We start from the raw sequence: 25,985 nt of genomic DNA, 5'->3' as shown, positions 1-25,985 counted from the left end.
ACACCAGGTACTGTACCCGCGCCCTCACCGCGCCCCCCGCCATCACCCTCGCCCTAGCCCGGGCACTCATCCGCAGCGCCGCGCTCTACACACACCAGGTACTGTACCCGCGCCCTCACCGCGCCCCCCGCCATCACCCTCGCCCTAGCCCGGGCACTCATCCGCAGCGCCGCGCTCTACACACACCAGGTACTGTACCCGCGCCCTCACCGCGCCCCCCGCCATCACCCTCGCCCTAGCCCGGGCACTCATCCGCAGCGCCGCGCTCTACACACACCAGGTACTGTACCCGCGCCCTCACCGCGCCCCCCGCCATCACCCTCGCCCTAGCCCGGGCACTCATCCGCAGCGCCGCGCTCTACACACACCAGGTACTGTACCCGCGCCCTCACCGCGCCCCCCGCCATCACCCTCGCCCTAGCCCGGGCACTCATCCGCAGCGCCGCGCTCTACACACACCAGGTACTGTACCCGCGCCCTCACCGCGGAGTGGAGAAACTAAGAAATATTAACCAATAGGATTGAAGAGCGGAGATTTTGTGCAATCCTATTGGTTAATATTTCTCAGTTTCTCCACTCCGCAGCCTAGCTCCGCTCCGATGGACAGGCAGCCTAAGGGGTACCTGTAAACTGCTCCTGACAATCACATACCTACCTACATAGATATATATACCTATTGATAGCAACGTTTACATTGCAGGTGTATCCCGACGAAGGTCATAGCTTCGAGCGCTCCTCGATCCACCTCCATAAAACGATGGAGCAGTTCTTCGACGAATGCTTCGGTCCCGTTGAGGTCGCCGACTGGGACACTGGCGGCGTCGGGGGATTATTCCCCTTCCGCGACTAGTATTACGAAGAGGGGAACGGCGAGTCCTCCCCTTAGAGTTGCGGACTTATCGATAGTAGGTATCGATTGGAATCGATCCCCGTTTGGAGGAAGTTTGCGGATGTTTTTCCTGGGTGCTGTTTAGGTCAAGATAGATAGTCGAATAGGCACTGGTCAGAAACAATATTACTTTAATAAAAAAAAGAGATGTTATTTAATGAGATATTGCGTTTTCTCTTGATTGGAACATGACTATGTGCTTTTAAGACCAACAGACAAATTGTATCACACAGTCCAAATAGATATTTCGTAAAAGTTACTTTAGAAATGCTTTCAATAAGTTTTTGCTTTCAAAGTTAGTTCGTGAAATGACAATCAAGCTAAACAAAGAAAAAACAATCGGTGTGATGCAATAAAATGTATAATAATGTTCATTTTTGGAAACATATGGCATGTTTGTAAAGAAAATCTATTAATATCAGGCTAGTGAGAAATATGTACTACTTAGATGACAAGATAAAATATTTGAGAAAATGACAAAATTTTAGAAATTATTATTATTATAAAATGGTTTGGCAAGATTCGATAAAATGTATTAAAATGCCAAATATTGACTTCCAAAATAATGAAAAAATAAAATAATTGAAGCGTGTTTGTGTCTAAATTCAAATTGATAAAATAACAATATTAAGATTATTGTTTTGATATACCTACTAGGAGACGGCATTTCGATATTGTAGCTAGAAAATCTTTGTGTCGGATTCAGTTATGTGTTTTAAGTAAAAAATAATTAATTAATAAAAAAGAATAAAATACAAATTCGGCAAAACCATGTTTTGACCGGTTGAACACCGTGGAAAACAATAAACTCTATATACTACCTATTTCATTCAATATATATTTAGACTAGGATATTCTCTTGTGATACACACACACATACCAGGTATGCCATAAAGACACGCTCACACAGTAACACAGACACACATACAAACGCACTTCACATACCCAAACACGTGGGTAAACAAGCCTGTGTTCGCGAATAGTATTTGAAAGTTGAAAGTATTAATAAAATTAAAACATGGTTTTAAACGTATCTAAAATAAAACAGTAATGGTGCATAACTGTGTTGGCAGTTATAAAATAACAATTTATAAAGTATAAGCCTAAATACGTCGCTAAATAGATAAATTGTAACAATAAATGTTTACGGTCGTTGGTGTGTTAGGAAAATAATATCGTATTAATTTTAAAAATAAAATATATTATGTGAATGTTCTTGGACAATTTTGTACGAAAAATATTATATATATATATCAATTTATTAATTCCTTTCTCACAGTTTATTTGAATACGACAGGTGATTTCAGTAATACTACATTCCATTAAGTGTAATATGACACCGTGTTTACCCGAAATTACCCGATCTCGAATTCTCGAATTCAACTCTTTTTTTCGCAAGTCCAAAATTGTTCACGAACAAAATAAAAGGGATAAAGATATCCCTGAAAATTTTCTTATGATTACTATAAGGAGAAGATAACTTATTTTAGTGTAAAATGTATCAACTTTTATCTATCTATATATTTCTATGTCGCTTTCAATGTCAGAGAAGTAGCTTTAAAGTAAACTTAGGCACGTTATTGTCTAAAAGATATTATTTAGTTTTGACTATTCTAGTCGTAAAATCTAGTCACTTAGTCTAAAGTCTATGTATCTATAATTTGGGCACAATATCTTGATCTCTTTCCAAATACTATTAAATCTTTAGGCCATATTCATATGTAGTACAATAGTGGATTGTAGTAACTACTTAAATAAATAGATCAAAGTGTATTAGAGATATCCAAGGCTTAGATATTAAAATATACAAATGAAATGGACCAGAACATCTTGAGTCAATGAAAAAAACAAAATACATAGTATATGACAATTGTACTGCATATGATAAAAACAAATTATCAAAATGCCAGTTGCTTACGTAGACACTACCTCATAATTTTATGTGTTAAATACAAAAGAGATTATATTTATGCAGAGTACCTATGACATGCTTCTTAACATTTTGTCATAGTAATCCTTTGTCGTATTACAAAACATGTAACTGACTGGCATTACAAAATATATACCTACTTCCTTCACCTACTGCGCCTTTCACACTATTTTGAAACTTGAAAGATTTGTTTGAAATCCTAATGTATTATTTGAATTTATAAATATTAGGTTTAAATATGAATTTGTTAAAATATAAATAAATAATATTCGATCGATGTTGAGACTTAAAATATTAAGAATGTGATAGGTGTTTTTAAATAATTTATATTACGATTACTTACTGTAATGATTAATTGGAATTTATTACATTTTAATTATGTAACTCTTTTGGCGGGTAATAGTAGTTAAAATGTAGGGTTATTCCTACTTTTTGTCCAACAGTATTTTTGTAATAAACAAGATCTGAATTATAATCGGGAATTATAAAGTTACAGGTTTATTTTTAAAGAAGAGAAGAGTGTACAACTATGGAACTAAAATGCATTAATACGATAGGTGTTAACTATTAAGCCAAAGAATATCTGTTCAATCATTATTTATTCAATTGGTTAAAAAAATTACGAATAACTTGTAACTTTATAATTTCAAACAGACTACAAATTTTAATAAAGTGCGCTTGTTACACGACAATTCTTCACTCGACTTTGGAACGATTCAACCTAAGGAAAATGAAATAAGCATTTAAATAAGATGGAAAAAGTAAAAAAAAATTGTGAGAACGCCATAACATCTTTTAATAACTTTTCAATGTTGGGTGTAAAATTGCCGTGTCAACAAGCAGCTAAGTGATAGTAAATGGTAATCAAAACGATGAAATGGTAATCGTAATGGTAATCATAGTAATCCTCAGTACCCCGATATCCGAGTGTCAGTAGACTTGACACAAGTGTATGCTCAGATGGACAGCATTATGTTGGTTGAAACGTTTTTTTTATAAAAAAATATAGAGAAAATTTGTTCCGAATTGTGTTTTTATTCGATCCTTTAACCGTTTAGTCTTTTCCTTATACTGTACAACCGGCGAGTTTCGGATGGCACGTTAAACTGTAGGTCCCGGCTGTCATTGAACATCCTTGGCAGTCGTTACGGGTAGTCAGAAGCCAGTAAGTCTGACACCAGTCTAACCTAGGGGTATTGGGTTGCCCGAGTAACTGGGTTAAGGAGGTCAGATAGGCAGTCGCTTCTTGTAAAGCACTGGTACTCAGCTGAATCCGGTTAGACTGGTAGCCGACCCCAACAAGATTGGGAAAAGGCTTGGAGGAAGAAGCAAATTGTATGATGTAATCCTCTTTTCATTAATATTTTAAAACTGTTTAAAAAATATGCTACCAACTTCACATTAGTATCTATATATGTATATAGTAAATTTTCACTAAAGCAGTAGAATGACGAACTAAAATAAATTTCACAAAAAAGGTATATTCTGTGGCTCAGGTTAAAGCTGAAAAATGTATAGACCAGAAACTCTGAATCGAATCAGCATGAGTAAGGTTCTGACGAATAATAATGGAGAACGTCGTGTGGAATTGCAGTTTATTTTATCTTACACAGATATTATCACTTATATTACATTTGTCTCTATTCTAGCCCGGAGCATGCTGCAGGCATAGCACCCAACTGACACCTGGTAACAAACAAATTATATTACGTCATTGTATTTGGGGTACATAAAAGCGTTGCTGTGTTTGTCATCTATATGAATAAGTAAAGCGAAGCCAAAAAAGAGTTCTTAAAATTGTATCTTTTCGATGCAAAGTTCTTATCAAGACCAAGCACAACGTAGCAGTTATATGTGTAGGAATTTTATGGATTCCAGTAGTTTTTACATAAAGCGAACACCCCCAAGTTGTTCCTCTTTTTTTAGTAGTCTTTTGGAAAATGTGCCAATGAAAAAACTCGCCTAGATTCCTAGACCCGGCACTGAACATATGGCTATACGAGGTTCCTCCGGGATGCGGGTGAAACTGCAGGAAAACAGCTATTATCATCCTAGTAAAAGTCTGTTTGTTTGCTACACTTTGAAAAACTACTTAACTGATCACATATTCTTGGTGCTAGAATGAACATAGGATAATTTTTATCAACACACCATCCGGCCGAAGCCGCGGGCGGTAGCTAGTTATATTTACATACCTTCAGCCAGTTTACTTCCAGCGGTTGTTCTCGTAGTCCCACTTGGAGGCGAGTCCGTCCACGGGGTTCATCTTGAGGTCCAGCATGCGCCTCAGCTGCGCCTTCTGGTTCTCCTCGTTCAGGGACTCTGGCAGGGGACTGTATACTGGGAGGAAATTTAGATATTAGGCTATGGTTATTTTTTTTTCCTAATAGGTTTCATAAAACAATTGATGGTCTTACTATAGAAAAGTTAAACAGATGTTTAAGGAGAATTCTCTACACAAAATTGTATAAATCTGGTGTTGAAAGTCTGTTTACTACGAATTTTGACATACAAAGTAATTTTAGTTTAAATTCAGTTATTTTAATAAAAGGTGAGTTTATGCTGCCAATAAATATCATTATCTATTCAGATTAGCTATTTCAGATCATCATCTCAGTCGTAGAAAATAACCAGGAACACAGGCCTACCCTATTGTTTTCCGAAACCTGGTCCAGTATGTACCATCATGTGTCATTAGATTTAAATTTTTTGCCTGCACTGTCCGACTGCTGGGCTGGGCCATTTTCAATACTTAGCTATGAAATTATCATCATTGTTGAACATAGGCCTCCCCCAAAGAACACCAACCATCTTGGTCATATATTAGGCAGTATTCATTAAACTTACCAAAGAGCTTCATGCCCATATAGATCCAGACGGCCAGGGAAGCGAACACAAGTGACCAGCCGACCACTCCCTTCCATTCGCCCGTGGGCGCCTGGAACTCGGCGAAGGTCTGGCAGAAGGAAGCACGGTACAGAGCTTTCTTCTCTTCCAGGGTCAACTTGCGCCAGTCACCCTTTTCCTTTTCACGGAGGACCTGCAAGATTTTGAAATAGAATATTAAGTTTATTTGCGTTTAATGTAGGTACCTACATTAAAATAATTGAAATAGATACTAACGTGTTAACATACATTATTAAGGTCAAGCAAGTACTGTCCCAAAAGTAGCTGAACAACATAAGCGTCAAAAGTACATTAACACACCGCAACATTAAAAATATACTTTGTTAACCTAATTTTGTATTTACTGCTGTTTAGTGACTTTTGATACAATGATGTTCAGCGACATTTGGATTGATGGTGTACAGCGACTTTAGGAATACTAGTGCACAGATACTTTTGAAATACTCGTGTTTAACGACTTTTGTAAGTTTCTGGTGTACAGTCTATTTTGTTTCCTAGTTGCGACTATAACTTATGGCATTTTATTGTGAACAGGTGTTTTGTCATATTGATTCTGTTCATCGACTTTTGGTGCTGACTGTACATAAATTATAAGTTGTTATGGACAATTTGGTTCCAACCGACTGTCATTGAACATCCTTGGCAGTCGTTACGGGTAGTCAGAAGCCAGTAAGTCAGACACCACTCTAACCAATGGGTATCGGGTAGCCCGGGTAACTGGGTTGAGGAGGTCAGATAGGCAGTCACTTCTTGTAAAGCACTGGTACCCAGCTGAATCTGATTTGACTGGAAGCCGACCCAACAAGATTGGGAAAAGGCTTGGAGGAAGAAGCAAATTGTATGATGTAATCCTCTTTTCATTAATATGCTCATGCATTCAATTGTTTTAAAATAACAGCATATTTTGTCATTTTGGTATCAGAATAAGGTGTTAAACTTTCTTTTGAGGGCTGCAGATATTACTACTGGTCCGCAAGGGCAATAAATACACCAGTAAATAAATTACTTCAGTTGGAGTATCATATTTCAACAACAAAATTGTAACCTAATTTCAAAATATACAACAAAATAATAGTTTGCTATTAATGTAAGTGATTTAGACCAAGAATGCTTTTTATATTAAGAAATTTCCTTAGAACAAAAAGATTTACCTTGACATCGGGGGTCTCACCACGGAACCTGATGGCGGGCATGGGGAAGTCGGGCCTGTCTACATAGTTGGGCTGGCCGTTGAAGCCGTAGCCTACCCACTCACGATTGCCGATCTGAAAACATTATTGTAGACATCATGAAATTGACTGTTTTGGTAATAATTGCATTGTTGCATTAAAGTTAAATAAAAATGCAGTTTCCTTGTGTTGTTTCTCATCTCTTTTTAGAAGAAGCAGAAAGATGTATTCTAGATACTAGTACGTTATCTTGTTATTTTAATTTACATCACAACTTTCTCTTTAATTTTCTTGATTTACCTATACCTCCCGACAACCTGTAATGTTTAAGGTATCCTGTTTCCTCTCCTGCCCTCTATGTTATGCAATAGTTGTATTTTAGTTCCTATTTTGTTACTCTTTCTGAGTAAGATTGCTGCACCAATTGAGACAACATTTTTTCATTGATACCATGAAGGCAATGGTTGGCTACTTTGATTTCTGACCCTGGGTTTCCACAAGTTACATAATACATTATTATATGCAAATGTTTCTTACCTTGGCAAGCTCACCAACGGAGGAGGAGGCCCGGGCGCACACAGGTACGCGGACTGCATCTAACAGCGCACGGCGCAGTAATAGGTTGGCCATTGTGCTGTGGACATAAATGATTTTATAAGCATTTTGATAGATATTTTAATTATTTTACAGATTTTCTCAATAAACTAAAAAGGCATGTCAAGTAGAAATAGTACACTCCTTTATATGAGTAGAATCGAAAGAAGTGAAGTAACAGAGTAAATTGAATTTTCTCATAATTATGTGTCTTGTTACATGTTTCATTTGTCATTATTGGAATGTGTGCTGATGGATAATTTACAAACATTATTGTTACATCCATAAACAAAAATGACATAGGTTTTGTTTTGGAAGATTATGTGTCTGTGACACAATGTAAGATTAAACAATAATATCTTAATGATGACAAAAACATATGTTTTTAAGTTTAGTATTATTCATTTTATGTGTTTCCTTCATTTTTATTTGTTTACCTTTAATATTGGAATAGGTATCGTTTAACTAAGGAAGAAAACATTTCAAGGGACCAAAAGTATTAATATGCAATGTTATTATAAAATAATTGATTTCATATAATTTAGGATGTATTTAGTTAATATATGGTTAAGACTAATAAACTTCATAGGTTAACTATTAAATTAAGAACATAATTTTTATTGAACTCTAACTGGGTTGAACATATTTCCAAGACATATTCAAAATCTTAAATGTTTAGTAGATTATATTTAGCAACTTTAAAAATTAGGGTGTTACCTCAGTTTTCAATATTGACCACAACTATAACATAACGCCATCATCATGCTTACAAATATTAGTATAGAACTACACATAGGTAGGGTATCAGTTTTTCCAATATACAGGAAAAATATAGTAAAGAGGTTATGTCCGCAGTAATCAATAGGAAGAGTTACATAACATGAACTTCACCGCTGTTTCAACCATTATGATCTAACATTACGACAATACATACGCTTCTAATAATAATTAACGACAGCTAAAAACAAAAGGAAACTCGATGTGAGCAATTATAAGTAATTTATATTCGAATTTGGAACCCACTTACGTCCTCGACTCTTGACAACTGTACTTGTTCAATACTTATGTTATTTTTAGCGACTTACCGTATATACAAAGCTTATAACACAAATATAATGTAAATCACGTAAGAGATCACAAAACACAATACAAATAAGTAAAATAGGGTTTCTTTACCTCGAAAATGTGGTTTGTCCCTTGCAAAATAATCTTATCACCACCCAAGACAGAAAATTTAGAGTTCAAGCGACATCTGCCGGCACGTCAGGTAAATTCTAACAATTGATTTTCTGCGTTTCGTTGCACGCATGCTCCGATATTATTACCGTTCTCCGAGCACCGATATAGTGGCGCCACCCCATGTAGTTGGCGGATAAATACGGAATTTTCATATCTTATTTTGTAATACATGGTGATTAGATTAATGTATTTGATTCGTTATTGCTTTATAGGTCATAATGATAATATGACTTTCCAATTTCAAAACTTCCAGCTAGACTAACGAATATAGAACCATCGTATTATCAATATGATATGTCTCTAAACTAAAGCATCCACCTTTTATCAGACCTCTAATTTTTACGTATAAAGCCATTAAAAATAATAAGGAAACTAAGGAAAAATAAAAAAACGCTTTTCAATAATTTTACAGTTTCATTGATTTGTTTTTCGTTGCATCAGCTACAGCTTCAGTTAGCAATCTCATTAGATCCCTCTGAGAGAATATGTCTAAAACGCTAGAGGCTTTCGTCGTAGCATTTTGTCTGAAAGTGAAATCGTTAAACGGTGCCACGGCGATCTCCAGGCCTTTATCTTCTTCTATCACTTTCCTCTCTTTCTTTTTCTGCTTCAGTTTATCTTTGGTTAATTCAAGTAAAGCCAGCACTGGGTTGGTTTCTTTATCAGAATCTTCTTCATATTCATAACTAGTACTGTCGTTTGATGCTGTTTCAGGTAACTTTTCAGGTTTTTGTCGCTTTGCTCCGACTTTGGACACACTTGCATTTTTATCCAAAGAATCTCCTGGTTCAAAATCTAATATTTCTTCTATGTCAATATCATCTATCAACTTAGCAATACTCTCTTCAACATTTTTGTCACTTTGCTTATTTTTTAAAGCCGTGTATCCTGGTACTTCAACAGTAGTGGGGACTTTAGAATCTTCATCTTCTGCGCTAGAAACTTCTATTCTGTCAAAATTGTCTATTGAGGTCACCATTTTAACTGATCCCACTTGTGGATCTTCAGTGAGGCTGATGTTTTGTTGGATTTGACTTTCAATTTTTGGTGATGCTGTCGTAGTTACACGTTGAGGTTTTACTTCAGACCTTCCTGCAGACGCTGCAGCTCTTCCTGCAGACGGTGCAGTAACCTGAGGTTTAGCCCCAGCTGGTTTATCAACTCCGTAATCATATTCTTCAATATATTCTTTCACTTCTTCTTCACCAAACATAGTTTTGATAAAATCTTTGAAATCTTTATTTTCATCTAAGGTTCTCAAAGCGTCAACATTAAGAATTGGTAAAGATGGCTCAGTTGTCCCGGACTGCCCAGTCACAGTCACCGGCTGGATTCTGTCTTGTCTTGTAGTACTCAAGAATTGCAAAAAGTCGTAAGATACTTTCATTGGCCTTTCTGTTGTCCTTTTTACTCCAGTTGCTATCCTCTGTAAATATGTAAAAAAAAAACATTATTCAACTGGACACGGGGATATTGAAAGGTATTCTTGAATTTATCATAATCACAGTACAATTGTGTTGTTGATTGTTATTCTTAGAAGACCGGGTAAATCCCAACAAATTACATATATAGAAATAAGTCGTCTTTTTACGGCTTAAAGGTCTTTTATACACATAGATGTTTACAAAATAACTGTGCTTCTTTGATTTTCTTAAAAGGGACTTATATCTTGTCTCAGAAATATCTTAATGTACACTGAACCGACAACGTGCAACCTTCGTTGGGCTTCGAACTGCACAAACCAATATAAAACCTGTAGTCACTAAGGACTCATTGCATGAAAGACTAGCTAATATAACTATTGCTAACCATTTCTAAGATGCTTTCGATCCAGTCGGTGTAGTAGCCAAGCTTAGTGAAGACGGTAGGAGCGTCAGGGGCGCCACAATTGGGTGAGCCGAAGCTGACGACTCCAACTAGAACGCCGTGAGCGACGCCTGGCCCGCCAACATCACGCTAGAAAACAATAAACAAGTTACAAAAACGATGATCATGTCTCAAATGCACGAGTAAAACTGTAAGACTTATATTAATGGCAAAAGAGAAATTTATCTAAGAAGCTGTATAACTTTGCCTGCATGCAGAAGGAATATTTCAGCTTGTAAATAACTTACATTACATGCGCCACCTCCTTTTGAGAAGAATCCGGCACAAAAGTTCTGGAAGGTCACGAAATCTCTGAAAATACGTTATTTAATAGAATAAGGAACACTTCTACTATAACGAAAGATTTTTGAATCCACTTACTTGGAATAAACATCTTGACATTCCTTCAAAGGGTAGAAGTCCAGCTCGGCAGACGCGAGGTGATTAGAAAAAACGTTACGAACGACATTGCTACTCTGAAAAAGGAAACAGGAAAGTAGAGTCGGTATTTTGTAATTTTTTGTTTATATGATATATGTAGGTAATATAAAGATATAAGAGCAGTTCAGACTAGGAAATGTGCTCGTATGCTGGAAGCGTATGCCCTAGCACAAACGCCTAGCATTGGACGTGTGCTTTAATCTATGATTTAATGTTATAATATTTATATATAGCATTGTCTACGAAAATATTGTATAAAATAAATAAAAACATGCTGTTACCACTATCACAATCTGGTGAGCCTTCAGATTTCGAAAAAATAATAACAGATTCTACTCACGGATTTCGCTCCCCAACCAATAATAGTGATTCCGTCGGTATTATCAGGCAGTGGCCAGGGAGATCTATCGAAGTCTATCTTCTTAATCTTAGTGACTCTCCTCCCGAACTTCAGGACCCGCAGTAGCCTCATGATGGCGAGGTTGTTCCTCAAGTTCTGCGGGTTGTATTCGGGATGGAAGTAGACCTGCACAATGGGGATGTTCTCATCGCCGCCCTCGTACAAGTCGCAGCCAACTTGCACGGAGAGGAAAGACGGGTTCTCTCTGAAGAACCGGTTGTTCCATGCCCTGGGGGAAAAGATGAAACAATGCTTCTTGTATCAAGTGATTAAGTACCTAGATTGATTCATTAGTTAATGCCTTTACCACTTCAAAACTCGTTTTTCAGTAAGATGTGAAAAACGCCAATGTGAAGTATTAAAAATCTAGGCTTAATAAATAAAAATGATGTCTCAGAAGTACTCATAGATTGATACAGCAAGTATTTAAGTACAAATCAAATGATAAGTTACAATTGTAAACATGAAGCAGCCGTGATGACTAAATCAGACTTGATGATGGAGCCACCGCACTGGAATTTCTTGAAGAAATGGACGCTTGCCATGAACGGGTACCGCTTTATTTTTTCTCTGCGCCCTTGGAAAATGCGCCGACCACTGGGTCCTGCAAAAGCGTTTATAAAATAAAAAGTCAGCTTCAAAAATGGCCTTTGCAATCTATCAAAAAAATACTTACGCCAGAATTCATTATCAGTGAGAATATAACCATCTTCATCAGTAGTTGCATCAGCAACTGTTGTGAAGTTATTTAAATTATCAGTAGTCTTCAAATGAGTCAAAACTTCAGAATTTATCCCAAAAGCAGCAGCGTTGTCAGTGAATTTGTATCGATACTTCAAATATTCCAGCTTTCTTATAAACGCTTCAATGTGGGTCGTTACAACATCATCAGTAGTATCATGGCTTTTATCGTCTTCATTTAGTACCTCATTTATCTCGGTAATAAAATATTGTGTATTGTTATCGATGTTCTCAACTTTAGCTAGTCTTGCTATTTCTTTCAGATTGTCGTGATCCTGTAACGTGATGGTCACGAAGAAGTTGTGAATTAACGCGAATTCTGTGAACTTCGTTTTGTTCGCAAGTCGGCGCAGTTTCAGGATGGAGAATATTCTATTGACAGTGTTCCGTACTGCCAACTCTGTTAAAACTATTTCGTTGTCTTCTGCGGCTGGCAGTTCCACAAGGCTCTGAATTTCGACAACAATGCTCAAAACAATCAAACAAAAAATATTTTTCTTGATGGAAGACATGTGAAGAAAGATACTTTTTTGTATCGAAGAAACGAAGTACAATAAGCTTATAATTACAATGGTGAATTTCACTTTTGTATCAAAATATTTTTATGATAAAAGTAGTTGCTCAATATATTGAAATTTGTTTTATGGCGCTTGTTTTATTTCTGTATTGAGAAATCCTGCAAAAAGTGATTACACAACCAAGCAATAAATATTTAATGTAAAACAATATGTTTTATTGAGCTACAATAATCTCATTGTAATTCAAACTTTTTCTTGTGTACACCTAAGTCAGTCCGTATTAGTTATTATTTAAGTTATTTTAATTAATATAAAATGAAATTTACAACAATCATCGTCTTTCTGATTTCTGTGGTGGTAGCTAGACATAATTATAGGACATTCCTTAAGAGTTTATTGAAATCTAAGGGTAACTTATACACCAAAGTAGACAACGACGTTCAAAATGTAATGAATAATCTTTTTGAGTCACTCAATTTGACGGCTGGATTTGTCACAAGATCAAGAATCAAATCGTTATTGACAATGCATTATGATTTAAAAAGTGCAGCAGAGAAAAATTACGATGTGCACGATATAATGGTAGCAGCTGCCAAGCCAAATATATCCGAAAGTAGCAGTGCAAACGCAATACGATTATTTGAAGTTGTAGAAAAAATATTAGATGATACCTTTAATTATTCTTCTAGATTCAAAGTGCACAAAAAATTACGTAAGCGCCCAAAACATAAAACAAGCAAAATTGCGAACATCACTTTGACAGATGCAACGAACGCTCTAAAAAATCTATCCAAGCCCGTATTTGCCGACAGAAAAAAGCTACGTAAACGCAAGAAACATAAAACAAGAAAAGCAGCAAATATCACTTCTATAGAAACACTGAACGCTCTTCAAAATATATCCGAGCCTGTATTTGCCGACAGCAAAGAGTTTCAACAATTCATTCATGACTTTTTAAGAAAAGTCGATAATATAAGCGAGAATGATTTCGTTAAGTCTTCAACACCAAAAGATGTGGAAGACATTGTTGATGTTCCTAATCTTGAATTGTGGCGTAAGTAGACAATGCTATCAAATGTTATGTACACTTTAGAATCTGCAATCATTATGGAAATTATGGGAATTCTGCTAATAATGTGCATCATCATCATCATCATCATCAGTGAAATTGTAAATCAAAACACGTCGTTTATGGTGCCACATACAAGTTCATGTTTCATTCCTTATATATTGTATCTATGAAAATAAATGGTTATAACATTTATTGCCTATATACTTACTTTTAAAATTTCCTTATTTTCTTCAAAACTCCCTGCTTCAAAAATCTATTTGGGCGTCAATTATCCCGATGAGCACGTCTTAAAGTCATACATCCGTTTTCAGAACCGCCGGCAGTGCTGGAACTAGATCTCGTAAATGATTCCGATAGCCGGAGGATTTTCAAGGGGGAGAGGACCAGAATATTGAGCTACCCATTCGTCGTGAGCGTCCACCTTATGGGTACCTTTGTATGTGCCGGATCTCTTCTCACTAAGAATCTAGTCATCACCGCAGCTTCTTGCTTGCAATTGTAAGTGTCGGTGATATCGTAGTTTGGTCAGAATTATGCAAAATAATTTCTAGTATATGGATGAGTTTTGTTGGGAAACAAATACTACATATAGCTTGGAGATGGTTTAAGACATCAAAGACGACAGCACAAACAACATGATAGTCGATGATGATGTGAGAGGCATAGAGAGTCTTGGAATTGTTAAAATTAATACCAGTAGATAGACTTTGAACAGTGCAGTCCTAATCAAACAACAATAACTGTAGCTAGAAGATCCATAGTCATCAAAGTAACAAATAAAGGTTTAATACATATTTTTCCAGACTTCACAACAACAGATTCTATAGAGAGAACCCCCGAGGTCTGTTCGTACGTGTCGGCAGTGACTACTCCTCCGTTGGCGGAGAGAAGATATCCATCATGGAAGTGTTCTTCCACGATGCCTATGATCCAAAAACTTTAAATCACAACCTTGTGCTTCTCCGGTTATTCAAGGATCTCAACTTCCGAAAGAAACAGAAAAGAATCAAGAGGATAAGTTATGAAAGGTCCACCGCAAATCTAGCCTCCAACATTGAGAAAGTTATTATAGTCGGTTGGGGTAGTAGGAAGGTGAGCCAAATTAATAGAACCTTTATTTAGTCATGTATGGGTGTTTCTAAATTTTCTTAGAGTCTGCCTTTCAAATTGACAACCCACACTGTACGTCGTCGATTCTATAAAATTCAGACAACTCGCATTTCACTTCGCATTTCACTTCGCATTCGGTTCAAAACGTTCTAAAAGTCATCTCATACTTTATCTGTCAAAATCTCGAGTTTAATTTAGTTCAACTCGCAAACACGCTCGCAAGAGTAGCGCTAGTGTAGTTTGAGAATGCCAATCACGAAACTCACGGCGGATTCAGATGTGAAGTTTAGAGTGAAGTCTTATAGAATCACACTGCTGGTCGCTGCACTCACGTGGTGTAGAAATGCTCTAACGATTACCTATTTAAAATAAGGATCGGGTCCGATATTTTATCTTTGGTTTCATCATTGTTCTTGACATTCAATATTATTTCTCTTTTTCAGCGATCCAATAAAGTTAATCCGTTGCAAAAGATGCTGGTGGCACAATTAAGTGTATATGCAGTTAATGAATGTGCTGAGATTTACTCTAAGTAAGGAGCTTTTACATATTCTCTAAATCATCACCCTCCGAGCCTTTTTCCCAAGTATGTTGGGGTCGGCTTCCAGTCTAACCGGATGTAGCAGAGTACCAGTGCTTTACAAGGAGCGACTGCCCTATCTGACCCCCTCAACCCAGTTACCCGGGCAACCCAATACCCCTTGGTTAGACTGGTTACATATTCTCTAAATGGTTATACAAATCAAAAGTCATGGTTATTCTACGTTTAAATGAACAACTGCGTTTTGGGTTAAGTCTATCTAAAACTGTCGTCCTAAAGTAAATTCATTTTGCAAGGTCTCCTAGACTCGAGATTTTTTTATCCTAATTTTATTGCCAATGAATCTACTAAATAAATCTTATTTGCAGGAAATTCGTCACACACAAGCATTTCTGCGCCGGTTACATATCGACTGGAGAGGGAGCGTGCAACGTTAGTATACATAATTTTTGCTTCTTCTGGATGTATTTGGACTTCCTTAGTATTCGTTTCTTGCTAATTTTTTTTAGCTTCACTTAGATATCATTAATTCTTGTATTGTGATTTAAATAGCTCCAAATCCTGACCAACATCAAATCACTAGAAATTAATTTGCATTTGACTGAGGACTCTTTTATGAGATTAGACTGGATTGCAAGAAATAGTTTTGTCAGTACAAAGAACAAATCAAAATTAGAAGCTTTTCATTCAATTTTGAAAACGAAATGGGACTGCAATTGACTAATGTTAATTTTCGTATCCAGAAAGACGTGGGCGGGCCAGGAATCGTTGGTGGTGTACTAGTAGGCGTGGTCAGCTTCGGTCCTACTCTCTGCGGGGCCTTGGACTCTCCCACAGTGTTCACCAAACTCGGCTACTACGCCCCGTGGATCGACGGCATTATTGAGACGGTGATAATAAGATATTTATTACACTTTTGTCAGACTATGAACTATCAGTTTTATAAGCTGTCTTTTAAAACCCAGTCTGTTTAGTTAGTGCGTAGCCTAGACTCACCTTCTTTTTGGTCTTTTGCAGACGACTGTAAGTGTCGATGTGCGGACTACGTTGTACCATTTAAGCACAGTACCAAGACCCCTGATTTACGACGAGCTAGTGACAAGAAACCTGATCACTCCGATATATAGTCGGAGCAGACTGGCTGATAAGGAACATGGACCAGTACTCGATGAACTAAAATGGACTGACGACCCCAATTTCCAAGATATATGGTATGAAGATTTTACTGAAGATATAATGGGTATGTTCAATACAACTACAACCAAGTTAAATCCTATGCAACATCCACTGGTGAATAAGAGTTTGTATCCGGTACACGAGATTAACACGCGTAAAACGGTGTCAAAATACGTGACCATTCCCTTGACGACATCGTCCACTGAGTTACCACTTCCACCGCAGTTCACGGAGCCCGGGCCCACCACCATACCACCGTCCCGCACGCCGCGCTCCACCACAGAGGGTCACATTACTGACATAATAACTGGGATGCCAGATGAGACCTTCGAACATATAGACACCGATGAGATTACAACAGCACTTGTGCTTCCGCTAAGAGGTGCCAATGATTCGTATGAGGACAGTTACACTGTGGCAGAGAATTGGACTGAAGCCACTCCTCACCAGCATAAACACAAAAAATTTTTTGCTACCACAAAGCATAGTTATTATTACTTGTATGACCAATAAAAGTGTTCTTGGAATTATTTGTTTTATTGCTTGTGATATCTACATAAACTATCTGTCTGAATATAGATCTTATTCGTCATCTGTATTTTACTGATCCTGCTTCATAATATAACTAGATTTGTTTTACAACAGAAATCTTTAGGTTGCTACGTATCCAACAAAGAAAATGAATAAATTAACATTTTCTGAAATTAATTTCATTTGACAACTGCTACTAAACTGAAAATGGTTTTCATTAAGTACTATTAACTATACATACGTTCAAAATCTCACCCTGCTGTTCTTTTATTTTATTTACATATAATACAACTAATTGTTTTCCAATTTTTCAACATCTTCATAGTTTCTTGACGGGCTTAAAAGAGCATCTTCTTCTGTATTAACGTAATCTGTGTTGTCCCCGGTAGCTAAGAACGGTTCTTCTTCAGCAAATGTTGTAGGTCTCTCTGTCATTAACTTCGAATAGTGATATATAACCCTTGATGCAGATGATAAGTTAATCATTACCATTAAGGTACAGACAAAGATCAGCACTTTCATTATGAAGAAAAAATCTAGGATTGCCCAAAGTAGATATGACTTTCAAAATACTATTGATTTTATAGCGAATTGTCTTATTAATATTTATTTCGCAATAAACAACAGAATTTTATTACCAACAAAATTGAATTTTGTTACCTTTATAGTCAATCAACTTTGTTTCTTTTCAATAGTTTAAACGCTTGATTCAAATCTAAATTCACTTTTTAAATAATGCTGGCAGCTAAAGTTTTTGCTCTTCTTCTAACGACAATTATTGCTAAACATCATCATAGCAATAAAAACGTTTAAGTTCAAAGAGAAAACTTCTTCGGTAACGTTTATATAACCACTCACACAATCATGGATAATTTATTTGAATCCATTGGTCTATCAAGGAATTTTTCCAACGTGTATCAGCTCCGTCTGCATATAGATCTTATTCGTCATCTGTATTTTACTGATCCTTGCTTCATAGTATAACTAGATTTGTTTTACAACAGAAATCTCTAGGTTGCATTCAATGTAGGTGTATGTTATCCATCAGAAATATACTTGGAGGTCCAGGTAAATATTGACATGTATCCAACAAAGAGAGATTAATATATTAACATGTGACAACTGCTACTAAACTGGAAATGATTTTCATTGAGTTCACTATTAACTATACGTTCAAAATCTCACCCTGCTGTTCTTTTATTTACAAATAATAGAACTATAGTTCGGCCATTCAGAGAATGCGTTCCTGACACGTCGCGATTGAACTGACGACGTAACTTTGCAATGGCGTTGCAGTTACGATAAAAATATTTTTGCTGGTTGTTTACCGTTTTAACAATTGAGGAGCATTAAAACAACATTATTATATCAATAATCAATGAATGTTATAATTTTGTGCCAAACTGAGTGTCAAATAACTTGGTAAACAATATTTTTCTAAATCTATACTGCGCTATTACAAGGTTATGTCAGCGGTTTATATTTTGTAGTGCTGTGCTAAAAATAACAGGCAAGTATCGTAATCTGTTCTTATACAGTTATAATATAAAATAATACGTTTTGATTTTCTTTTTAAGAATTGGAAAATAATGGACTATAAGACTTAATTATAACGTTTATGAAATATAAAAATAAAACTATGACCAAACCGCATTTTTATACTTAGATTAAAAATGGTAACCCCAAATGGCGTTATGGGCCGCCATTTTGTGACGCTAAAACAGTCGTCCGTTGTCGTTTCGTGCGCATAGACCACGTTTTTCAAGTGTTTTCGATCTGTTTTTATTTGATTACCCGGCTTTTGTTAGACCGAGATATCAGGATTGATTCTGTTATTGATAATAATATAATTATACATGTAGGCGAAGATGATGATGAAGACACCACCTCCTCAAGCAAATCGGAGTCTGATTAATATTCTGTTCGCACATTCAATTCAATGTACTTGTAACAAAGAATAAATAAAACAATTTTATTATATGAATATTACCTTTTTTTGGTTTCCACTTAAATAACTAAAATATAAAACAAATGATTCCGCCAATTTAAAACGAAAATAATCTTAAAATAATGCGGCGGTTCATTTTGAAGGAACGGTAACGAACTCAGTGTTATGTTGTGCCCATCACTAGTCGTGACTAACTGATAGGTGTCAGGAACGCATTCTCTGAACGGCCGAAGTATAATTGTTTTCCAATTTTTCTACATCATCAAAGTTATTTGTTGGGCTTAAAAGAGCATCTTCTGTCGTACTATCAACATAATCTGTGTTGTCCCCGGTAGCTAAGAACGGCTCTTCTTCAGCAAATGTTGTAGGTCTGTCTGTCATTAACTTCGAATAGTGATATATAACCCTTGATGCAGATGATACGTTAATCATTACCATTAAGGTACAGACAAAGATCAACACTTTCATTATGAAGAAAAAATCTAGGATTGCCCAAAGTAGATATGACTTTCAAAATACTATTGATTTTATAGCAAATTGTCTTAATAATATTTTAATAATATTTATTTCGAAACAAACAATAGAATTTTATTACCAATGAAATTGAATTTTGTTACCTTTACAGTCGATCAATATAGTTTATTTTCAATAGTTTAACCGCTTGATTCAGATTCTAAATTTCCTTTTTAAACAATGCTGGCTGGTAAAGTTTTTGTTCTTCTTCTAACGACAATTATTGCTAAACATCATCATAGCAATAAAAACGTTTTAGATCAAAGAGAAAACTTCTTCGGTAAAGTTTATATAACCACTCACACAATCATGGATAATTTATTTGAATCCATTGGTCTATCAAGGAATTTTTCAAAAGAATCTAGCACCAGACTGTTGCTAACAATGCATTATGATCTCAGTAACATAATGGATAAAAACTTTGATACTTTTGATGAAATAAAAAAAGCAATCAGATTTGATATTATCAGGAACTATACAGAAGACAAAATTAAATTAGATTCTGTCGTTACTCAAGTTTTAAACGAAAACGATTACAATGTGTACAAAAAATTGAAAGGAACTCATAACCGTACTAAGGGGGCCAGGAACAAGAAAAAGCGGAAGATTCCAGAATCTGAATTTCTCGCAAAAAATAATAATTTAACAGTACAAGATTTTAAGGAATCCATTAAGTATATCAGAAATACAGTTGCACCTCACAAGAACTTGAAACTCTGGAGTAAGTGCCTGAAGACTGGTATGACTGTACAAAATATAATTAACATCTTATTTCTTCTTTCATTATGGCTTCATTTCAGATCCACCCCTAGCTATGAATTTAGAGATCTCTAACAGCTCAAACACGAGAAGGATCTACAAAGGCGTCGAGTCTAACATCAGCAACTTCCCATTCGTCGCCAGTATCCACATCATGGGCGACTTCGCGTGTGCAGGCTGCGTCATCCACAGAGATCTGATCATCACCTCCGCTTCGTGTTTACAAATGTAAGTTGATGTTAGCATCAGTCGTCATTGATGTTTTACAATGCTTTGGACAACCATTTTAATTTCAATATCGATTAACATTTTTGTCACACCTATTTCCAAAGCACTCTTAGCAATGTTATTACAATGTTTTTATTCCATTTGCCTCCAGAGCATACCAAAACGATTTCTTCCACAATAATTTGAAAGCGATCTACGTGAGACTCGGCAGTGACCACACCACCCGAGGTGGAGAGACAATCCCGGTCAAAGTCTTACACTTCCACCCTATGTATGATCCGCAATACTTGCTGCATAACCTGGCATTGCTTAGACTAGAGCAGAGGATGGCATGGAGAGGACAGCAGAAAAGGATCAGACGAATATTGTGGGACAAGATTGGAGAAAATTCGATGAATAACAGCAAAGGAGTTGTTATTCTAGGGTGGGGTGCTACTAATGTAAGTATGGATATTAGATAACTTAACAAATATTTAAGACCGAGGGATTTCCAAGAAATTACAGTTAAGTATCTATGGATAGATTTAAAATAGAATATTAGGTACAAAATGATAGTTCTTAGATTAATCGATCTTCAAAACACATCCTTTGTTTGGTACCAAGTCCTGGTTTAAGTGGAATAAGACTTGTTTTAACCTTGCGTGTGTTTTAGACGTGGATCCACGCGAGACACAATTAATTTACTATTGTTATCTAATTAGCAGCATTCAAGAAGTTAATAAATAAATACACATTTCAGACAGACTCGATTGTGCAAACGCACCCGAAGCTTGCTGTAGATAAGGTTGACATTCTCAACAATGATGATTGTATGAACGCCTATTCTGAGTAAGTATTTAAAAACCAATTATTGATCACTTGATCACTTGCAAGACTTTTGTTCAGGCAATGTAGGCCTTTAATTTTCAAATTTTTCGATTTTGTTCTATGGATTAACAACAAATTGTATTTTACTATTTCAGGAAATTCGTCACTGAATACAACTTTTGCGCTGGTTTCAAAAATAAGCGCGGAGGAGCTTGCAATGTATCCATTTTTTTTATTTAGCTAATTGTTTATTTTTTTGCCCAAATATTTAATTATTCAACAATTTCTGTTATATTGTAGGGAGACGTCGGAGGTCCTGCGATAGTTGGAACAACTCTGGTGGGTGTGGTGAGCTTCGGCGCGCCTGTCTGCGGGAGTATTGCTGCACCAACTGTCTTCACCAAAGTCAGCTTCTACGCGCCTTGGATCGACAGCATCCTGGTGAGTTTGAAATTTTATTTAAGTTCAATAGTATTTACCTACTCCTACGATAATACTGACTCTTTTTTATATTTTCACACTATTTCCAGAAAAAAGAAAATTTAACTTTTAACAGCAATCAGAACACTCGCAGAGGAGCCGAAGGTATGATCATGTACATTAATATATCGAACAGTGAGCCCAACTATAACAAACGAGACTCTAATATACGATTCCGTAACGATGACAACTACCCAGAGGAAGTTACACAACTAAAAAACGCACTTATGGATTTAGTTAGAACTGACACTAAGGTCGTCGATGAAGTTATATATGGAGACCTTTATGATGAATTTAGTAAGTTATTCAAGAGTAAAGAACAGGCAAAAGATATCATAAACGTAGAAGATCAAAGACCAGTAGATAAAAAGACAATTTTAAGACTTTATAACAAGGCGGTTCCTGAAGAATCCATAACACCGATAACCACTACTTCTACAACCACAACCACATACGAATCATACAATAACAGAAATATGAATAGCGAATCCTCTAGCAGTTCAGAAAATGAAATGATGCATGATAATACAAATGAATACACAGACAACTACGAAGGGTCTAGTAACGAACGCGGATTAAGTATAGAGATTCCTATACAACCCTTACGTTTAAAAAAGACAAAACAAGTTGTAGTCGAAAATACACAGACGAATGATGAATCTAGTGACAATTTGGACGAAGATAACAATATCTCCAGAGACATAGAGAAAACGAAAACACCTAAAGATAGAGCGAGACCCAAGTTAGGTCATAGGTCGAAACATATTCCCTTCTCTGGGACTTATTTTTACAAAGATTATTCTACTCATCCGGGTAAATCATCTAAATCGAAACATCATCCTAAAGAAGAAAGAAAAACATCTCACAAAAAAAACGCAATTCATTATTACGGCAAGTCTTTAGCCACAAGGCCTTATTTTGTCGATTCAGAAACATACCCAACGCCTCATAAGAGTCGGAGTTCTAAGAGACATAAAGCTAAGGCAAATGTACATAAAATGTTAATGTACATAAGTAAATAAAATGCGAAGAATTTTATCACCAATCTTTATGATTAAATGAACTAAAGCTGTTACTAAATAACTTTCTACATATATATTAAACTATTACACATATCCATAGATTTGGTATTATTTCCTTCACGAACGGGCCACATAGTTTAACTTTAACTACTCTTTAATTATTTTAACTTAAATTATATTTTACTACACATGAATTATCTGCATCGGTCGGCTACCAGACTTAACCAGATGCTACTGAATATTACTGTTTTACATGGAGCGAGTGCCTTTGTGACCTCCTCAACCCAGTTACCTGGGCAACTATATGCATCTTTTAAAGACTGTTGGTCTTACTACAAAAACTTTAACCCCTGTTTTACACTTGTCTAAAAAAATTTTGGCTGCAAAATGAACCATATGTCAACGTCATAATTTGACATTTTTTTTAGACAAGGCTTAAACTGACGTTAAAAAGTTTTTGTGGTAAGACGGTGGTTGTCGGACTTTCTGGCTTCTGTCTACTCGTTTAGCTTACCAACTCTGCGAAGTTATTTGAACGTACACTTATTTATCTCTTTTTAGTCTTTGATCCTAAAAAAATATTTTTGTCCAGAGATGTACAGATGTATTAACAAAGTACAAAATCGTTGTTTCAAAGAAAAAGGTTGTTTAATTTAAATACAAAAACTCGGAAAACTCTCAATGGACCTGAAGAAGTGTGTGATAATATTCATCATTCTGCAATATAAAAATGTGTCAGAAATAGAATTGAAGATAAATCAAGCCATTGGTTCCCAAACATAAATGTTCATGCACTCAAAACGAATCTTTAAAAGTTACATAGAATAGCTTTCCGCTTTGGAGAGCAAACACCCTGCCCCATCCGATGACCTTTCTTTTCCCGACCCCCCTGATCCGGATTTACATACCCTCATCGTTACAGGTCGACAATTGATCACGGCAATAGGCTCCTTCAGGAGCGGTTCCGCAGGCGGCCTCGACGGCTTGAGTCCGCAACACCTTAAGGACCTTACCTGCCCAAGCGCCGGGGAAGCTGGTGAGTCACTCTTGAAGGAGCTTACAGCCCTGGTCAACCTAATGCTATCCGGCAAGGTGGACGAGGCCGTCATCGACGTCTTATATGGAGCAAACCTCTGCGCTCTACGCAAGAGGGACGGCGGCATTCGTCCAATCGCCGTAGGCACTACTTACCGTCGTATGGCAGCCAAGATTTGCTGTAAATTTTATAACGAGGGTTGTTCGGAAAAATTTCAGCCCCTTCAGCTGGGTTACGGCTCAAGAGGGGGCTGCGAGGCTGCTGTACACGCGTTGTCGACCTATTTAAATTGTGGCAAAGGAGAGGTCATAATGAAGGTTGACATAAAGAATGCATTCAACTCAGTTAACAGGGACACCCTACTAGCAGAAACTAAAAAAGAGCTACCCCAAATTTATAGTTTTCTTTACCAATGCTACAGGCACCCATCTAAATTACTTTATCGGGACAACCTTTTAGAATCTTCTGTTGGCTGTCAGCAGGGTGACCCACTCGGGCCCGTGATTTTCAGTTTAGCCATAAACCCAATAATTCGGCAGCTAAATTCTGAATTCAATGTTTGGTACCTTGATGACGGAACCTTGGGGGGCAAAGTAGATACTGTTCTTAAAGACCTATCCTTTCTTCAAAATAAATTCCAAGCAATAGGACTAAATCTAAATTATTCCAAATGTGAACTCTTTGTAACGGACAATACAGACAGACAAGACATATTTTCCAAATTTTGTGCAATAGCCCCGGATATCAAATTAATTGACAAGAGTTCTCTTTGTCTCCTCGGTTCCCCAATATTTGAAAATTCATTCTCGAATTTTATTCATGATAAAATACAAAATTTCAATCATATTTCGGACAGGCTACTCCAAATTAACATGCACTCAGCTATCACAATCATTAGATATTGTTGTTTTGGCCCAAAATTAACGTACTATTTGCGTGCTTCCAGTCTATGGAAGCACACAAATCTTTTGGAAAAACTTGACAAAATTATTAGACACACATTAACATCAATTTTAAATGTGGCCTTGGACGACCGAGCCTGGATTCAGGCTACTCTTCCCGTTCGCATGGGAGGGCTTGGCGTCCGCAAAATTTCAAGTATTAGCCTACCGGCCTTTATATCCTCCGTCCATGGTACTGAGCAATTGACCAGGAAAATTCTTCCTATCACACTGGCCAATTGCGAGGTACCATGTCTGACTGAGGCTGTAGAGGCTTGGAAAATCACCTGCCCGAATACGCCCAACGTTCGTGGCAAAGGAGTTGCGGAAGCTGCCCCCGGTCACTTTCGATCACGTCGACGTCACCAGGCTGTTAAAGGACATCACGAGTATGAGGTCCAGCCTGGTCGAGCTGCAATTGAAGCTGGAGGCATCACAATCCACCATCTGTGATCTACGTAACGAGGTAGCAGAATTGCGAAACTCTGCATGTAGGTCACACGCGCATGCCAACAGCGACAACACACGCCACGGACAGGTCAACGCATCGCCGCAACGCGCCGAGTCAGCAAAATTGCACTCGTCGCCTGCCGTCGCCAATACTAGTGATGCGTCACCGTGCCCCGCCCTCCCCGCGTCCCCTGCCTACGGGACGCCGACGAATGTAAGCACGTCTAGGCTTGGACGTGTTTACTCGGATGCCGTAAAGCGAGATCCCGTCCAACGGCCACCTAAAGCTACTGTGGCGATACAATATCAGCCCGAAGGAACCCGAGGTACGGTACAATCTGTACCATGTAAAGGGAAAGTTGATGCAGATGGTTTCGTGAAGGTGGAAAGAAGGAAGAAGAAGCCATCTAGCCGAAATCAATGCGGAACTGCGTTGACTGGTCCGAACATGCTGCTGCGCCCCGCAATACCGACGACGCAGCTGTATGTTTCGCGTTTACATCACTCCACGAAGGTCGAGGAGATCGTGGAGTATATACGAGTCAAGACGAACTGGACCTTAAGAGTCGAGAGGTTGGAGCCCAGACACAACACAAATTTCAAATCGTTTGTGGTACGTGTGCCGACTCAGCATCTCGACATGTTCCAAGAAGCGTTTTGGCCGAAAGGTGTCGTTT

At 37.1% G+C, this 25,985-nt stretch overlaps 4 protein-coding genes across 4 annotated transcripts in view; 3 read left to right on the top strand and 1 right to left on the bottom strand.

The window, feature by feature from the left end:
* Window positions 1-3,845, top strand: part of LOC124641662 (dipeptidyl aminopeptidase-like protein 6) — a 131,973-nt gene extending 128,128 nt beyond the window's left edge. Inside the window, exon 19 of the mRNA XM_047179832.1 lies at window positions 701-3,845. Coding sequence (XP_047035788.1) covers window positions 701-850 — 150 coding nt within the window. The 3' untranslated portion in view covers window positions 851-3,845. The remainder of the gene's footprint in view (window positions 1-700) is intronic.
* Window positions 3,846-4,397: 552 nt separating this feature from the next.
* On the bottom strand, window positions 4,398-8,822 carry LOC124641663. The gene is made up of 6 exons (XM_047179834.1): window positions 8,666-8,822; window positions 7,433-7,529; window positions 6,878-6,991; window positions 5,667-5,859; window positions 5,015-5,159; window positions 4,398-4,505 (listed from the first exon to the last, which is right to left on the bottom strand). Exons 2-5 carry the CDS (start codon window positions 7,523-7,525, stop codon window positions 5,026-5,028), a joined length of 534 nt encoding a protein of 177 aa, XP_047035790.1. The 5' UTR covers window positions 7,526-7,529; window positions 8,666-8,822; the 3' UTR covers window positions 4,398-4,505; window positions 5,015-5,025.
* A 4,187-nt stretch (window positions 8,823-13,009) lies between these two features.
* On the top strand, window positions 13,010-17,106 carry LOC124641531. The gene is made up of 7 exons (XM_047179629.1): window positions 13,010-13,748; window positions 14,078-14,264; window positions 14,570-14,858; window positions 15,320-15,408; window positions 15,786-15,849; window positions 16,161-16,307; window positions 16,435-17,106. Exons 1-7 carry the CDS (start codon window positions 13,010-13,012, stop codon window positions 17,104-17,106), a joined length of 2,187 nt encoding a protein of 728 aa, XP_047035585.1.
* A 2,659-nt stretch (window positions 17,107-19,765) lies between these two features.
* LOC124641150 lies at window positions 19,766-22,881 on the top strand. The gene is made up of 7 exons (XM_047179144.1): window positions 19,766-20,306; window positions 20,386-20,572; window positions 20,724-21,012; window positions 21,312-21,400; window positions 21,535-21,598; window positions 21,680-21,820; window positions 21,910-22,881. The coding sequence occupies exons 1-7, from the start codon at window positions 19,766-19,768 to the stop codon at window positions 22,879-22,881; spliced, it is 2,283 nt and encodes a 760-aa protein (XP_047035100.1).
* The last annotated feature ends 3,104 nt before the right edge of the window (window positions 22,882-25,985 follow it).

The sequence above is a fragment of the Helicoverpa zea genome, chromosome 22, assembly GCF_022581195.2.
Source record: "Helicoverpa zea isolate HzStark_Cry1AcR chromosome 22, ilHelZeax1.1, whole genome shotgun sequence".
Classification (NCBI taxonomy): Eukaryota; Metazoa; Arthropoda; class Insecta; order Lepidoptera; family Noctuidae; genus Helicoverpa; species Helicoverpa zea.
The sequence above is the reverse complement of the archived record's forward strand: the minus strand, read 5'-3'. Positions and strand labels throughout refer to the sequence as shown.